Raw genomic sequence first — 17516 nt, 5'->3', positions numbered from 1 at the left:
TTAACAGTGAGATGGCAGATGGGATGGCTGCTGATTTAATGAGGGAAGCTTCTGATCACAACCATTGAAGTGAAACCCCGAGTTTTTTCGTGGTGATTTGGTGACTCACCCTGACAAAGCTGGGGTAGGAAATACCTCGTTGGCTCCTTTTCCTATGCAGCAGCCTGGCTCCTACGCTTGCTTTGCTGTCCTTGGGCCTGCCCTCACCAACACGAGCATTTTACACCCGCTGGTAAGACCTGAACTTCAGCCTCAGATATCCGTGGTCCTGTGCAGCCTGGTCAATTAGCTGCCTTTAATGAGGCTCGCGCTTTGTTTCCCTGGTGCTAACCCTAAACACTGTCCTGGGGGGACTGGTGAGCTGGGGTGTTTGGGTACGGCTGGGCGACCCCACTGCCTTCTGCCCTCTGGCACACACGTGTGTGTACATGTGGGGACACTGAATGCAGGAGTGCGGAGCAGCTAGCACCATGGCTGTCCTGGGAGAAAAGGGCTTGCACGCAGTCACAGATAATACTTGGCTTTCCTTTGTCCTCTGTGTCATCTGTGGAAATCAATAAATCTCGCTGACTTCATTGTACAGCCTGGGAAATTGAGGCACTCAGCAGTAATGGCCAGAAATTGTTTGTGGAGTCTTGCTCAGAGGAGCCAGTTAAGAAGAAGTGGTCTAAGCTCATGTACAGTTAATATTTACTGTGATTTTTTTCCTCTCAAGCCACAAAATTTTACACTTGGCTTCAGGCTATTTTCAGTTCTGTTTCCAGTTCCTGTAGGCAACCTCGGTGCCTTTTTGGTAAATGGAGCATGTCAAGCCCAGGCGAGTGTGCCCATCCTGCCAGGGGCCGAGGCAAGCAGGAGCTCCCCCGAGGCCTTTGAAGGAGCCTTTGGGTCTGCTCCATCCTAACGCAGCCCCGGGGAGGTGTGTGCCGGCTGCTGTCCGAGAGCTCCCTTGGGGCAGCCCAGAGTCATGGATGGGGAGATGGCCACCACTGGGGACCCTGATGGGACAACATGTGGTGACTGCAGGGACTATTCCCCCTTGGTGTCCTGGCTTCACTCAAGGTCTTGCTGCAGCCTGCAGCTGATGGAGTCTCCTCTGTCAGACCCTTGGGATAGTGTCTGACTGCATGCCCGGACTCAGCACCCACCCTGGGATGAAGCCAGGAGCCCATTGCCTCCTTTAGGCTGAGGAGCTTTCTTTGCAAGTCCTCAAGGATGGTCTAAGAGGGGCAGCAATAACTCCTTACAGTGGGGCACCAAGACCTGGAGGGCAGCTGCGTTCTCCCCTCCCTGGGATCTGGGGAGCGCTTCCGGTGCCTGCCCTGCCTCTGTGTGCAGAGTCCCATCCCGATGCCGGGGCTTGTTGGGAGCAGGGGTGGAAACCAGTATGTGAGCCGGGAGGGGGGACACAGGGTGCTCTGGGCATGGCTGGGCTCCGCAGCCAGCCAAAAAGGCATGCTGTGCTCGCCCCAGCTGTGCACCGCTGGGGTCGCTGCTTGGCATCTGCCTGCATCCTCCAGCCACGAGCAGCTGGCGCATTCATTGGGAACACGCCGAGCTGCACTGGCAGCGACCCCGCTTTGGTGCTGCTGGGTCAGCCAGCTCCATCCAGCTCTCATTTGTGGGCCGATCCTGTACCCCAGGAGCTGCAGGAAGGGTGCTTCCCCCCCGGGGTACCCTGCAAGGAGATGCCCACATCTGTGGGCAGACGGTGCTGTGGACACCAGAACTGGGGTTGGAGGTGGGAAATTCCTTCCTCCCTGCACCCCAGCACTCGTCAGCTGACCTCCACGAGCACGTGATATGTTCCCTTTATCTGCTAATATTAGCCATAAAACAATCCAGCTCTGTCCGTAATCCTGTTAGAGCCTTTGACTCTTGCTCCTGTGACTCCCAGCAGCTGTAATTGCGGATACTCATGCTCGTGATTAATGGCTCGGTTCATCTCCAGTGGCACCGGTTTTACATGTGAAGCCTGCTTCCCCCGTAACTATTTGTGCAAAGGGGAAATAATCCCTGTTAGAAACCAACAGCACAGAAATGTGGCATTGGCATCTTGTCTTCATCCGGCCCTTCTGCCTCCTGTCCATCTTCTCACTCCTCTCCCCTCTGCCTTTCATCCCCATGGTTACTGAGCGAACAACCCTAATTGCCGTGGGCTTTAATTTTGCTGCCCTGGAGCCGATAAATCACTTCGATGCGTGGAGCATTTTCATGCTCCTTAACAAAAGGAGTGGGATTTTCTCCTCTGCTGCGTGTTTTACAAGTGACTAATTGCATCAAGGCACCTTTGAAGCAATGACTTCATCAATTGCTCATCCCGCAGATGCACGGCTGGTTATATATGCCTGATCAGAATTCTACATTTATTAGGATTAATTTATTCTCCGATCATTTTTCTTCTGCCGCAAGGACAGGGAAGTTGAGTGATGTTACTTGCTCAGCTACGTAAGCACGATTTCTTGCCTCATTACTGAGCCTGAGATATTTTTGTTGCGTGCTGAAACTTCTCCAAATGAGAGTGAGTGATGTTATGTCTCAGACAGGAGTTATCTTGGGACACCACAGAAATCAAGTTATTTCAGGGTGCCTACAAATTGGCTTTAGATCCTCGCAGCCTTTCTTCTTAGCTTTCCCGCCTATTTGTCATGGGACACATGTCTGCGTGAGCAATAGTAAGCAGTTGGGGCTTTGTGTAAAGGGCTGGTGTTTCTCCCAGCTAGAAGCCGTCTGAAAAGGGGGACGCTTGCACTAGGTTAGCAAATCCTTCTGATGCTGCTGGTAAATGTGCTCACAAGCAGGAGGGGTGATGAAGGACTGGCCGTATAAAAAGGGATGCAGCGAGCACGGGCTGAGCATCTCCAAGGAGGAGGCACTTGGACTGGTGAGGACAGAGCAGTAAACACGGGCGAATTCACACATTTTCTTAAAAGCTGTGGTCAAACCCTTTTGCAGGAGTAGTGCCTGATAACAATTGCCAGAAGCCCTCGACTCTGCTCCTCGCCTCCCACCCCAGAAAGGCTCCTCTCGGGGAGGGACGGAGCTTGTTTGCAGCCAGGCAGGAATTTTGCCTCGTCTACTTCCAGTCTGGCGTCTGCCCTTAATTCACTGCTGGCCCCAGCGGTCGCCTGGGGGGATTTTGCAGCAGTTTCAATGGACCAAATGGGGTCACTTTGAACTGGAGCTGTGTGGCCTGGGGGGGCCGTGGCAGTGCTGGGGAGCCTCAGCTGTCTGCTGGGCAGGGCTGGGGCGAGAAGGTGCAGGAGCGGGGATGAAGTTTGGGAGGTTTCCTTCGGCTGGGGAGCGAGGGAGCCCACAGCACGGGCAGGGAGCATGCTCATGCGGCGTTGGGGAGCTCAGGTTTGGCCGGAGAGCAGAGAAAAGGAGGTGACTGCTGTGGAGAGGTTGGCAGGAGGGCAGCACTGGACCTAGGAGCCGTGCTGAAGCCCGGAGCTGTATAGAGGCGTGCTTGTTTTGTTTTGCCAACAGCAAGCTGGCAAGAAATCGCCTGTTTTGATCGCAGATCTGCTGTCCTGCTGGCTGTCCAGCATGGGTTCGCATCGCCTCGATCAGGGCTGCCTCCTAACAAGGGGCAGAGCAGGGACCCAGCCAGCACGGAGCCCCTGTCCCACTCTCCCCATGGCAGGGGGCTTGCTTTGGGGTGGCCAAAAAGGGATGTTGCTGAAAAAAGCATGTCAAGAAGCAGGGGCTGCTGGTAACTGAGGGTCTTTGCCTACAGAGGGGGCTCCTGCACTGCCCGAGGCCGGCTGGGCTGGGGAGGCAGGAGCGGGGCTGCGGAGGCTGCCAGCTGACCTTTCTCAAACAGTTCATGGGTTTCCAGAGCAGCCGAGGTGTCAGCGGTGTAGAGCAGTCACAGCTTCCCAGGCACTGGAGGAGGAAGGCAGGGGGCACTCGAAAGGGGAGGAAAAGGCTCCGGCCTGGAAGGGTGGAAACCTTGCAACCCGTTAACTGTTTCTCCACGGCGAGAGGCGGAAAGCAAACCAGGGTGTGCTTTGCTCCTGCGCCTCGCTCGCGCCTGTCCTTGCTGCCCTGCGCTCCTCTTGCCCTGCCTGGGCTTCTCTCCTGGCTCCTGCAAAGGCAGGACCTAGGTGGGGACTGGGAGGGTCGAGGTGACAGATCGGCTCTGCCCCAGCACGTGGAGCAGACCTGGACCGAGCAGCGTGTTGGAAAGCAAAGCGTTCTCCGAGCAGCGTGCAGCACAAGCCAGGGACTGCTTATGCAGAGCCCTCTGCTCTGATGAAGTCTCTGCAATCAGATTTAATTAACAGGCATGGGCACACAGAAAAAAAACCTCAAGCCCTCTCCTAACCAGTACGTTGCTCTGCGTTTTCAGCTATCTTTGCTCGCTGGAAGTGCATTTGTCTCGAACGAGGGAAAGGGCTCGGAGCTGCGCCGTGACAGCCCGGCAGTAACACGCTGTCATTCGCGGCTGACAAAGCTCGGGAGTAAATTAGCAGGCAGAGTCTGTGAAAGGAAATGTTTCCTTAAACGTTTCCATAAAAGCTAATTGGCCTGTAAGAGCCGCGTACCTGTGGGCGCGCGGCGTCCCAGGGGTTCAGCGCTCGGGGAAGCTATTCCTGGCTCTGTTAACAATGTTCGGTGTGACTTTGAGCAGGTCGTTTCAGTTCCCTGTGCCTTGGTTTCCCTGTCTGAAATGAGAAAAATACTCCCTTCCAGAGCACTGATAAGGTTCATGCACTAAAATTTTATTACTGGGATGGAGTTCCTTGGCAGAGGGATATTATGGAGAAAGAAGGTTAATGATGATGGTAGGCAGAGAATAAAAAAAGAAATTGCTGTTTTATTTTTATTTTGTTCTTTAAATGATGTTTAATAGCCAGTTTTCAATTCAGGAATAAAACCCAGTCCTCTGTGACCACCAAATTATTTCGCAAATGCTGTTCTGTGTGCAGACGGAGGAGAGGAGCTCACCCCTTCTCTCCGCTCTTAGGAGCAATCAGCAAAACGCGTGTTGGAGCAGCTGATCTCCAGAGAGATTTCCTTTTCCCAATTAGGATTCTCATCCTCATTCATGAATAATGAAGAAAGCACTTCCCAAGAGGCCTCCATGAGGTTTCACAGGTCTCTTAGTGCCGTATGGCTGGGGTGGAAGCGCTGCTGTGCCGGGCACGGTGCGCGTCGGGGCTGCTCCTTCCCACAGCTGAGGCTGGGGGGGACTGAAGAGGAGCAGGGCAAGGGGAAGTGCCCGAGGCGGGGTGGGAAGCCAGGCAGGCTGGGAAGCACTTCTTCCAGAAGGAATTAAAGGCTGAACTGAGCCGTTATCCCCCCCAGACCAACGCTGAATGCTTCCAGAAGCATTTCTAGGTGAACGTGCCCCACCGTTGCGGTGACCTGGGGAGCAGAGGTGCCCCTTCCAGGACAAGCCTGTCCCACGGTGTCCTGCCTGGCCCCCCCAGTGTGTCATCCTCACCGCAGGCTGCGAGTGCCAACCACAGCAAAACACAGCACGCTCAGAGGCTGGGTGTTAGCTTATTTATTTATTTTTTTTCCCCCGTTTGTTTTTTTTCCACAAACACTAGCTACGTCAAAAATGCCACGTTCGTCACCCCCCAAACTATTACAAAAGCTAAGGTCAAATTCATGGAATAGTTTTGGCTGGGGAAAAGAGCAAGGGCAAGGAGCTGGGTCCCCACTGGGTGAAGCGCGGGGGCTGCAGGACGCTGTCTCCTCTCCTTCCGCTGCCTGTGGCCGAGGGTTTCCCGTCCCCAGGGCAGTGTCCAGCCGCAGGGTGGCAGCTCTGTGTGTGAGGATGCTCTCGGAGCTCGCGTGCTCTTTTTTTCCTGCTCAGTTCCACTGTGTGGAAATGCCTCGTGAGATGTGGCTTGCTAGGGGAGGTGACGTCTTTCCTTAGGCAGCCTAGTGGGAGAAGGAAATGGGAGAAAAAGGACAGACTTCTGGACGTGCAGCCCATTGTTAGTCTGGCTGATCCAGATCGCCATCCTCCTTCCCTCCTCCTGCTCCGAGCGCTCGTTGGAGAGGCTCTCGCTTCCACCCTGGGGTCCCCACGGAGCAGGGACAGCGATGGAGAGCAGCCCGCCAACCTCACATGGGTGGCAGCACAAAAAAGCCTCAGGCCATTGCATTGTGGTTCTCCATGCAGGCGGGTTTGACTTCCGAGTGTCTCTCAGCTCGCCGTTGCCTTTTTGCTGCTCAGGACATCGTGCGCCGCTGCTGCAGCCCTGCTCCTTGTTTTGTGGAGCAGCTCATCCCTGGAGCAGAGCATGGCCTTTCCCTGTGGCCATTCCTTGGCTGTGGTGCTGAGCACAAGCCCTGCAGCTGCTGGCTTGCCCGGCACAGTGCTGGCAAGCCAAAACATCCAACAGAGAGCAGCCAGGCTCTGATGGGCCAGGCCCTTGGTGCTTGTTGGAAAATCCTCCTGGGCAGATGAGAGCACTTCCCCCTAAGGCAGGTCAGGCTCCTTGCTCGCACCAGCAAGTTGACCAACAGTAGGTGGAAGAATCCCACCCCAGTGCCTGTGTTCAACTGTAAAGCGCCAGGCATTGCTTGTCAGCTTTGTTGTTGACCTCTTGCCTATCTCTGAGTTTCTTCCCACCCGTTTAAATTGTTGCTTTTGTTGCCTATTTCATAGGCTTGTAAACAAGGATTCTTGCACTGTCCCCATCCCCTCGTTGTGTTTGCTCAAAGCTCTTCCCAAAACTTGCTCACCCTGTGTAAACAGCCCCTTTTTTGCCTCATCCCCATGCCCTTCTCCCTCATTTCTCCACTTGGCCTTGCCTGGCTGTGTCAGGGAAGGTTCAGCTCTGGTTGCAGGGTGCAATTTCGAAGCTTGTGCTGTGCTGAGGAAACCAAGGGGCCATGCTCCCCTCAACCCCTCCACCTTCGTAAACATCGCGGTGAATCTGTGGGGACAAGGGTTGATTGGTGTTTAGTTTTTTTATATCTCCCCCATCTGTGTCTGCTGATGTGGGGCCGCGACGGTGACAGTATTTGAAGCAGGAGCTGTCTCTTGATACTTATGTGTAAATCTCATATGACAAGACCCTGAAGCTCTCTGGGGACCTCTAGGTGCTACTGTAAGATGAAATGATCAAATACCACTGCACGGCAAAATGTCACGGTGCATCAGTAAAACTCGTCTCTGTAAATAAGAGGAGCTCGGTCTATCTCTCTGTTGTAGAGCCATAGGGCGTTGTTGCCAGATGAGCCAGATAGGTTTGTGTAAGGAATGATGGGAGTTGATAGGAATTGGACTAAGGAGAGGCGATTGCCCCCGGTGTGGTTCTCTTCCCCCCTGCACCCACCTGGCTCCGGGTCCTGCAGCGTTATCGGCACGTACTCACACCAGGAATAAAGCCAGCCCTCCCTTTTTTTTGACCTTAAGTGATGGTTTAGGATTTCTTTTATTTGTGGACCTCGTCTTGGCCTTCTCCCGCTATTTGTCTCTCCAAAAAAAGAATTCTGCTCTTTCAATTTCTGAGCCCAAATTGGAGGGGGGGGTATTACCAATCGGGATCAGTAAATAGCTCATCTGCCTTCGTAACACTTAGCATTTAGATAGTGCTTTCCATCGTCAGAGCCCTTTGCAAACTCCAGGTAATCCTCCCGGCACCCCTCCAGTCGGGTAAGTATAACTAATCCCAAACAAATAGCTTCAGTGTGGAACTAATGTAGAGAATGGATAAGAGTAATTTCGGGTTTAAAAGAAAACTGGTGGGTAATCTCGCAAGAAAATTAGAGAAAAAAAAAGGGCAGAGGGAAAGAAAACAAGCCCAAGCTATTGATTGTGAAAGTTAAGTTGCTTCAACTCATTGACTGGCATTTCAAGTAGCCAGGACAGGTTGCAAATATTGCAACTACTTAGCATAGCCTTGCCATTTGGAGGTATAGAGTACATCAGAGCTTCAATAATATGTTAAAATAGTTAAATTTAAAATGCATTCAATAATTTTTGTGTTAAAGTTCATTATTTTTTCCTATCACTTAACAAAAAAATCTTGTAAATATTGAATTTCCTCCTTTTTGTGTGTTTATTTAATAACTGTATTTACTTATTCATTTTCTAATTTCCTCCTCCTTCTGTCATCTCTGGAAACTGGAGCTTAAGGAGATTTGCCAGCCCTTGGTGGTAGTTTAGTCAAAATACCTTGTCACTTGTGTGTCTTGGTGCACTTTTTCCCAAGTCTGGTTGAACAGTTGTGTTTGGTCACCAAATGAACTCATTAATCCATGTTCCATTTGGGACAGGTTTTGGGGGAGAAATGGCTCAGAATCTGGTTTTCTTTAGAAACTGAGAACCTGTTGTTCCAGAGGATGACTTGTGTCCCTGTGTGTCCTGCACCACATGCAGGATCCCGAGTCCGAGGTGGTGATGCCCAGGCTAGGAAGGAAGCTGCAGGGCGAGGTTGGGTTTTCCAGCTCTGGTGGCTCAAGTCCATTTCTCTGCTTTCCAGCGTCAGACATGGGCACTGGACCAGACCTAGGGCTCCAGCAGACCAAGTCTGTTCTGAAAACCCATGTGTGTGTATGAGTATTTGCCCGTCCAGGACTCAAGGATCCTTGCAGGCTGACAGTGAGCTTTCCCGGAGCTCGTTTCTGGTCTCCCAAGAGACCTCTGAACAGGTCTGTCGGGGTTTTACAGAGGTGTGCTTTCAGACACCACTGCAAACCAAAAGTAGCTATAGAGGATCATAAGGACCTTTAGTACCAGCTCTGTTGCTCTCAAGTGCTTTTCTCCCTTACATTCACCTAAACCCCAAATCCACCGCTGCCTGCCCCAGGTATTTCTAAGCAATCATGTATTTGCCTCGGACTTTTTTTCCCCTCCATCCTCAGCCCTATGTTTTGAAAGGAGAGCAACTGAAACAGGCCCGAAGAGCACTGAGCATGGCCGCTGATCACAGGGATGGAGCTTGGGGATGCACAAGGGGTCCAGGGGACACCCGGGACAGGCGCCTACCCTCCCCTCCACCCGCCAGACCCCTCTGCAGCGACCTTCTGGGGAAGAGAAAGAATAATAAAGGCTTGGCAGGTCTGTTCACACTGTGTAAAATTGAATTAGCAGAGGTATGTGAGGAACATGGCTCAATTTCCATGGGGATGAGGAGATCTTTATCACCTCCCCCCCCCCCAAGGATTATCCTGTGCAGCACAAAGCCCCTTTTGGGGCTGGCGGGCAGACGTCCCTCGGTGTGCCTCACCGGGGTAAAATCAAGGTGATGTCTGAGCCAGGCTGGGCTGGGGGCTTAGCCACAGCGGGAGGTGGGAGGGGGAAGGCAAGCAGTGAGGCTGCAGGGACCAAAATGAAGGTGTTCAAAGGTGCAGGCTGGAGAACGAGTGGTGACAGGAGCCAAGGACCGCCTGTTGTTTTCTGCCCCCACTCCTTGATGAGGTGTGGCACCTCTGACCAACCCACAGGATTTAGAGAAAGCTGCTCAGAGGGCATTGCACCCTGATTCCCAAAACAAGAGCACCAGCTCCTCTATCTGCTGCTGCTGACCCCTGCCTCCCCTGTGTTCAGTGGGAGATGAGAAAAGGGCCAGGACTCCGTCCATAGCCCTGCTATGAAGGAGTTGTCACCTGCCTGCCACGGAAAGGTCCCCGCAGCCCATCGGAAACCCTGCCCAGCCCAGTGCAGCCTGGGGAAGGGCTGAGCGGGGGTGGCAGCACCATGAGCCCGGTTTCACTGTGGGTGGCAGTGCCACGAGCCTGGTGTCACGGTGCCGGTGAGGGGCAAGCGGGGGAAAGGACATCACAGCGAGGCTTTGGGCTGTGGGCAGCGATGTGGAAAGGAGAAGCAAGGAGCCCAGCTCGCACACACCCCTGTGCGGCCAGGCCGAGCTCGGGAGCGAGCGGCCTCTTTGCTTCCTCTCCGTGCACCCCGCAGCGGGTGGGTGGGGAGGGCCAGGGCTGGGTGGGGACCTGGCCAAGTCACTCGGCCTCGCTCGCCAGTGCAGCTGAGCTGGGGCAGCGGGTATCCAGCGCCGGGGCGCTTCTGGGGCCGCAGCAGGGAGAAGAGCTGCGTGCCCCCACGGTGCTGTGAGGGCCGAGGAGAAAGTCCTCGAGCGGTGTGGGGTAGGTGCACTCGGGCTTTAGGGTTATCTGAGAGCAGAGTCCTGCCACGTTAGGTGGGAAGTTTGTTTCTTATGGTGTGAGCAGCGCAGGAACTGCTTCAGAGCAAAGGGCGAGGGGCTGCTGAGGGCAGAAGGGAGCCCGGAAAGACGGGAGACGCAACCAGGGCACACACGGAGGGAGCTGTGCAACAGCCCCCAGGAGAGCCAGCCCAGCCCTGGGGCACAGTAGGGTCCTTGGGGGGCTGTGAAGCTGGGAGAGCAGCCGGGCCCCTCCTGCCTCCATCCCCGTCAGCTGGCTCTGTCCCTCTCGGCAGCGTTCCCCCACCCCAAAGCTCTGTCTCAGGATGGCAGCAGCCCCATTCTCAGGAGCGGCCCTGCCAGGGCTGCTTGCTGTGACCTGCCCGTCCGCGGCTGGGAAACAGGGCCCAAAACACCATGCGAGGATCAGCTGTTCCCTCTGGGTCACTGCCCACCCCGAGCACCGCAGGCCAGGCTCTGTCAGCACTGCCCCGCATGCCGACGAGCCTCGTTTTTCTGCTTCAGAGAAGCCTGCTTGCTCGAGGTGCGACCCTTCACTATTGTGAAAGTTAAATTTGTTGTTTGCCAGAGGCTTGGGCACAATCTCTGCAGCTGGGGCCCTTCTTGATCAAGCCTGGCCCCTTAGGGCCTCTCTTGCACCTCTGTTATTCCCCCAAAACAGCAACCTCGGTCACCAAATGCTGTTGTTTTGCAGCGAGGAGCTGCTCCCTTCCCAGTGTGTGGCTGCTGGTAAACACATGCTACTTCTGTGCAGCACCTGCGTGCGAGGGTCTTGTGAAACCTGACATCCTAACACCTTCCCAGACGGGTGGGAGGTGAAGGAGCGTTCGAGGTGCTGCTGTTGGGTGCCCTCGGCCACCTCCCTCCTCCTCCCAGCACAGCAGGGCTGCAGTCGGCAGGTTTGGCGCAGGGGGAGGCAAGGCAGCATTGTCCCTGCTCACCGACGGGTTAAAAGCAAGCCCCTTGTACAGGCCAGGCCGTGCTGCTGGGGGAAACACAGTGCTGAGCTGTGGTGCTGAGTTCAGCCCCGGAGCCAGCATGAGCCCCAGCGCGAGCTCTCCATGCGCTGTCTCCCATCCCTGTGCTGAGCCCGCAGCCCTCCTGCTTGTTTGCTTTTGTCCTGTAACCAGCCTGTTTATTGTTCTGAAAAGGTTAAATTGGTCAGGGAAAAAAAAAATGGATTTTTTTTTTCTTCCCCTTTCTAATGAGAGTCTGGGGACCTTTTCCCTGCTGACGTCAGAGTCGTATCCAATAGCCTTTGCAGTGAGGCCTGATTTGCAAAGGACACCCTGGGGTAAAGCAAAAGTCTTGGTGGAAACCTTTAAAAAGAAAAAGCACCCTCCGAGATGACTTTCTGCTGCTTTTATGTCCTGATTTCACCTTCTAATTACCAGCCCGGCCTTATTTATTTATTTCAACCCGGGGAGGCCGCCTGCAGCCCCCCGTGCATGTGCGCGCGCTCCCCGTCCCGTCCCTCCCCGCGCTTGGCTCTCCCCCCCCAGCTGCCATGCAAGGCGAAGCCAAGCCCGAGCAGCTGGGCTGCTGCGTCCTGCCTTGGCTGGGAAGCCGAGGGGGCCCCGTCTGGGTCGCTCTGAACTCAGGCAGCCCCAGCACTGCCATTCGCGGCGCCGCAGCACCGGCTGGCTCAGGGGCCGCCACCGCCGCCTCCCTCCCATGTCCAGGATCGGGCAGCAGCCAGGGGCAGCTGGGGCTCTGCCCTGTGCTCCCACCAGGATGGGGTTTTGGGGGCTGTGCCCCAGCCCTGATGATCCCAGTGGGATCCCCGATGGGATCGTCAGAGGTGCCACGCAGCCCTGTCCCCGCAGCAGGACCGTTGAGGGTGGAGGTGGCAGGGAAATAATTTTCGCTTGCCCAGTGCCACACTGCGGAAAGCTGCCAAAACATCCAGTTTTGTTGTCGTAGAGGGTTTGTTTTCATGGAAAATCTTTACATTTTCCGTTAAAAGCTTAGCTGCCTCTTCCTGCCTGCCCGTGCTGCTGAGGGACGGAGGCCTTCGGCAGCCTTGCAGCACAGGAGCTGCTGTTGAAGCCCCTTAGTGACAGGGCCCAGTGGTTAATTCCTGTTTTTAGTGGCTGAGAGCAGAAAGGAATTCCCCTACACCCCCTACACCAGCAATGGAGTTGAGTGGGAGCAAGTGCCATGGGCACAAGCAGCATTCAGGCTCCACAAGCCACCGGTGTCCCCTGGGCTTGCCCTTGGAGACGTCCAAGCGGAGCCTTGTGGCGCAGGGCCCGGCCCCCTTCCTGGGGTGTGTTAGAGGCACCCAGACCTCTTGGATGTTTTTCTTCAGTGGTTTTCTGGGTAGCTTGTTTGCTGTTTTTGAGGACTCTCAGAGGAAGATGTCTCATCCTCTTCACAGCCAGCCTTGATGAGCCTTTTCCGGGCTTGGAGGTTGCTTGTTTGGAGAACACAGAGCAGTTCTGCCTACGAGGCAGTGACAGGACCTCTCTGTGTCCCGGAGGCACGGCCAGAAGCCTGTCTCCTTGTCCCGGTATCGAGGTGGCTGAGGTGCGGTGAGGGGTTCACACGGGAGCAGCCATGTACACCTTCCTCCGAAGACAGGGACAGCACCACCTACGTGTCCAGCAAAAACCTGGAACTCAAACAGGACAAACTCAATAGCAGCGTAGTTCTGGGTCCAAACTTTATGGCCATCCTCTTCCTAATAAGTTGAATCTCTTCCCGGTCCGAATACATCCAAGCTTTGAGCAAGCTCAGCTTCTGCTCTGGCTCTTGAGCCAAACTTTCCAGATTCAGTGTCTCTTCTTTCTCCTACTTTGCTCTGGACCTGTGTCAGCACTCAGTAGAAGATCTGGGCCCAGCAGCCATGCTCTCCTCATCCTCCCAAAAGATTTTCCTGTCCCACATCCGAGGGGCACCACTCGTGCTGGGTGTGCCTGGCCTGGTGCGAAGGCTCCTGGCATGCCAGGGCTGCATGGCACGGTATGGTGGGACAGTTGTGTTTCACTGATGCAATTAGTGGGACTTGCTCTGAAATTATCATTAGTATCTTAGTGCCTGTTAAGTGCAGGCCATGACTGTGCATTACAGGTGTCATTGGTGCGACCAACCTGCCTGTTCCTCTGCTGAGCACTGGCAGTGAGGAAATCCTGATGGCAAAAGATTCCTCCTTGAGCGAAACCTCCCTCCGTGCCCCGATGTCAGGGGCAGCGGTACGTGGGGCTGTGCTTGTGGCTCTCTGCTGGTACCAGGCCTTGGCAAACCACAGAGCCCTGTGCTAAAGCAGGTGTGCCTGGGCAGTGTGGAAAGAGGCTTCGCCGGCACACAGGGGAGGGCTATGGGATGAAAAAAACCTCAGGATCTCGTCTGTCTTAGGGCAAGATTTCTTTCCTCGCTCTTCGGAGTGACTGGAAGCCACAGCTGGCTGGGCATAAGGAAGGGTGTGTGTGCTGTCTGGCTGTGTGAAGGCCCCAGAAGTGATTTCTGGATGTCTCATGCCGGGTGCAGTCCTGAGGATGCTCCTTTGGAAGGAGGCCAGGTAGCCAAGGCCTCAAGAGCATGAGATTTGGGGAAAGGGATGGGCAGGGTAACACAGCAAAGCTCTGCAATGGCTTGAGCACACGACGGCAGCACAGGGGAAGCCAGGACTGTCACCCAGCAGAACAATGACCCGGGGGGGCCCTGTCAGTGGCACCCCAGCCACCCCCGAGCACAGCCTGCCCTCGAGCAGCCGCCTCCTCCAAGGAAAATATTCCGGCTGCCACGGCGATTGAGCAAGAGGCCGGCAGGGCGAGCGCGGCAGCGGCGTGACGCAGGCGGGCAAGGAGCTCCCGGCTCTCGCGCCGGGCTGCAGCCCCAGCTGTCCTCTCGCTGTGCTCCTCTGGAAACCTGCTGTACAGCCAAGTTTTGTCTCCGAACAGCCGCGATACGTTGGGAAGGTCGGGAGCACCCTCCGGCTGCCCCTCCTCCTCCTTGTTGTCCTTCATCTCCCTTTTTTTTTTTTTTGCTTCCTCCCCTCCCCACCGTCGCTGCTTGCTGCTGCTTCTCCTCGCCTCGGAGTTACCTTCAGCAAACACTGCTGCGGCCCGCCTGAGCCAGGCGAGGCCCCGCTGCCAAATGTAGGCTTAGAGGCACAGCACAGACACAGCTCCATTAAGCCAGGCTGAGCCTTACGGGAATCGTTCCTGGCCCGGGCTTGGAAAACAAATATAGCATGTTGGTTTGCTTTGGCTGCACCAGGGGGGTCACGCAGGGACACAGGTTTGCTGTTCTGATCGGAGGCAAGGTCCAAAGAGCGGTGTAATAGGCTGGAAAGCCGTGGAAATGGTCTGTCATTATTTACACGTCAGGGCTAGAGCCAGCGAGCGCTGCCGATGGGCTCGTGGGGACGGTGCAGGGCTGCGGGAGGCAGGGGGGTGCTCAGCCAGTTCAGGACCTGCGGGGCAGGGGCAGGTGGCAGGCAGCTGCAGCCCGATGCTGCTCCCACCTGGCTTTGCACCCACCTGGGCATCCCCAGGCTGGGCGTCAAGTCAAAGCATCCTAGGGCTGGGTTTTAGCAGAGGTTTTGCCCCCACAAACTGGCCCCGGGTGCTTGTCCATGCCACAGGGTGAGTGTGGGGTGGGCTCAGAGGTGGAGGTTTGTGCTGCGGGCTTTGCGTGCCTCCCCGGTGAGTGGTGAGCTCTGCCCCCGCCTGCAAAACCTGGGCAAGGACGCTTTTTCTCCCAGTTTTTATCCAAGTGAGCTTTTTAAATTGCCAGTTCTTTGGGATCGAAATTTTTCATCCATAAGGCATCCAGCATGTGTTGGCTATTATTTGGGTATGTTATTATGAGTCAAGTAGGCAGTAATAATTTATGTTGGAGCTGGAGCTGACCTTTGTACGCGAGGGAAACCAACCTGCAAAGAGAAACAGTGACGGCATCCACCATGTTTACTGACATTTTGGCTTTTTACTGGCAGGTTTTCAAACACCAAAATAAGGCAGTAAGTGGGTTCTCTATAAGTACGCACAGATATATCGTCGAAACGTGATGTATAAGCATGGGGTTTATTTCTGTACCTTTGTGTGTGCGTGCATGTTTATGTATGTACAGAAATGCATGGATCAAGTTTGCAAACCTAATAGCTAAATCATTTTCTATTTGCGTGTTTTCTATTTATGACCAAAACACAACTTCCTTCTCTTTCATAACCCAACATTTCAGTTGCAAAACAAAAAAGCCATAAATCTAGATTATATATAAAAGCTTCTCATATCATCTGAAACTTACACTAGACTAAGAGGAAAAAAATACCTCAAAGTTAATTTACTGTTTTTATGGCTGTGTTTGGGGCAGGGGGAAGAAATACAGGCTAGTAACAAGATTCAGTCTTTGATTTTTGTATTATTTTTATTTTTCCATTACACTTCTCGGTAGTTTCACTGATGGCTGCTAACCCCACCCGGGAGGTGGGTATGGGCGTGCGTACGTGCACACACATGCACACACCACCTTTGATGGTCACATCCAGCCCAGCCCAACGCAGACAGCTCTTTGACTGTTCACTCATCACCTTATAAATGCCTTTTCCTTCATGTACTTGGCGTAGCGTATGAAGCTAACCCTGGTTGCAGGTTTGCCGCTGACCCATTGTATGAGTTAAAGCGAGATGCTTCACCCTTAGGTGCTCCTTCACCCTTTGGTTTGCTCGGGGATTGTACTTTGTCCAGGGCAGGGACTGTGTCTGTGTGCCCAGCACGATTAATTAAACCTGGAGAGTGGCTGGATATTCAGTCTGAAGGGAAGAGAAGTGCATGTATATGTACACAGATATATATATATACACACACACAAAATGCATGTATTTAATTATGACAAAAGGGAACAGTTCCCCTTTTTTCCCTCCTATAATCATTTGAAATTTTCCATTAAAGAAAATCTCCCCTTTATAGCCCCTAACTTCCATTCCTTAGCCCTCAGTAAAACCTACTTAGGGTCAATTTAGAGGCTTTGTTGTGAGAAAGTGAGAAGTTTTTCTCTTCCTGACCTTTTAAAAAGTTAATATTTTTAATGTTTGGTGATTTTGTGTTTAAGAAACTCTCTTTGAAGGCTAAAACTGCATTGTTCCATTCAAAAAATGTTGTAATGGGGCAGTTTCAACACTATCAAAGGCATTGCCTTGCTTTGTTTCCCCCAAAACAAAATTTCATTGAACTCTATGCCTGTTTCTAAACCTGTTATTTTTAACCAGAAGGGATTTTTTTGTTGGAGAACTGCTTTGACCTGGTATTCCTGACTGGTCCTGCTCATAATTACAGCCTGGTCTTCTGGGAACTCCAGTAGCTCTATGAGGGTGGCCCAAGCCTTTTGCTGGTTGGTGGGCCACCAGCTTCAGGACCCTTTGGGCTCCCCAGAGGAGCAGCGGAGGGGAGCATGGGCATGTCCCCAGGCTGGGTCCCATCGTTGCCCCAAAGCGAGCCAAAATTCCCTGCACTTTGCTCCGCTGCCTTGAGTCCAAGGTGGCTCCACCACCACCGAGCACGGGGGGACCACCGCGGCCTCTGCTCTGTGCCCGGCACGTGCGCAGGTGCACGTGTGTGCCTATGTGCACGAGTACCCCTTGATTTATTATTGTATGTTTTTGCAAGACCTTAGCTTCCCCGGGTCAGCCAAGAACGTGTCCTGCTCCTGCTGTACCACAGCTCCCCGTTGGCTTGGCTCACCGGAGGGTTTTCATGTTTGCTCCTGTGGTCTCTCAAGACAAAAGCACTGGGATTTCTCCAAGCCCGGGATGTTTCTGTTTTGTTTTGCTGTAATTTTGTGCATCGTCCTTGCAAGGTGAGCCGCCCCAGCTGACATGACATGCCTTCTTCCCTCCCCTCCTGCCCCCACCCACTCCTCAGGCAGAAACCCTGCCGTCCCTCCCCGGCCCCGGGTGTCTGCAAGCCGCGGGAGCCCCTCTTGGCTGCCCCGGGCCCTCTATCACGAACGTGCTCGGAAATAGCTCCAGCAGCACCTTTCTTAAATCATGTATATTACATGCAGCCTCGATGTTCGCTGGGAGGCCACTGGAATGGCTGGGAGGGATTTACCAGGTCCAAATTCACTTGACAGAAAAACAAAATTCCAGCGTAATTTTAACCAGCTGTGGTAGGAGAGTGAAAGAGAGAGAGAGGCAATGAAGAGGAAAACTCGGTGTGCAGGGGGAGCACGAGGGAGGGAGGTGGGAGAGACGTGGGGCTGGGAACGGGCTGCATCCAAGCGGCGTTTGCGTGGGGTGAAAGGCGGCCTCATGTTTGGGTGGCAAGGGGCACTTGGTGCACAGCCATCACCTCTCTGGTGCCACGGGAGGTGACAAACATGCAAACCACCAAGGTTGTGATGTAGAGCACCCAGAGCAGTGCTGGAGCTGCTCCCATCCATCCCAACCACGGCGGCACC

At 54.1% G+C, this 17516-nt stretch overlaps 1 protein-coding gene across 8 annotated transcripts in view; it reads left to right on the top strand.

The window, feature by feature from the left end:
• The window catches only part of ASTN2 (astrotactin 2), a 363384-nt gene that overhangs the window by 284457 nt on the left and 61411 nt on the right, over positions 1–17516 (top strand). The window contains exon 20 of one of the 8 annotated variants that reach the window (XM_040531098.1): positions 8–515. The exons of the other annotated variants lie outside the window; for them this stretch is intronic. Coding sequence (XP_040387032.1) covers positions 8–39 — 32 coding nt within the window. The 3' untranslated portion in view covers positions 40–515. Of the gene's footprint in view, positions 1–7; positions 516–17516 lie in introns of those variants that run through there. 8 annotated transcript variants of the gene reach the window in all.

This window comes from Cygnus olor, chromosome 19, assembly GCF_009769625.2.
Source record: "Cygnus olor isolate bCygOlo1 chromosome 19, bCygOlo1.pri.v2, whole genome shotgun sequence".
Lineage (NCBI taxonomy): Eukaryota > Metazoa > Chordata > Aves > Anseriformes > Anatidae > Cygnus > Cygnus olor.
This window is presented reverse-complemented; position numbering and strand designations above follow the sequence as displayed.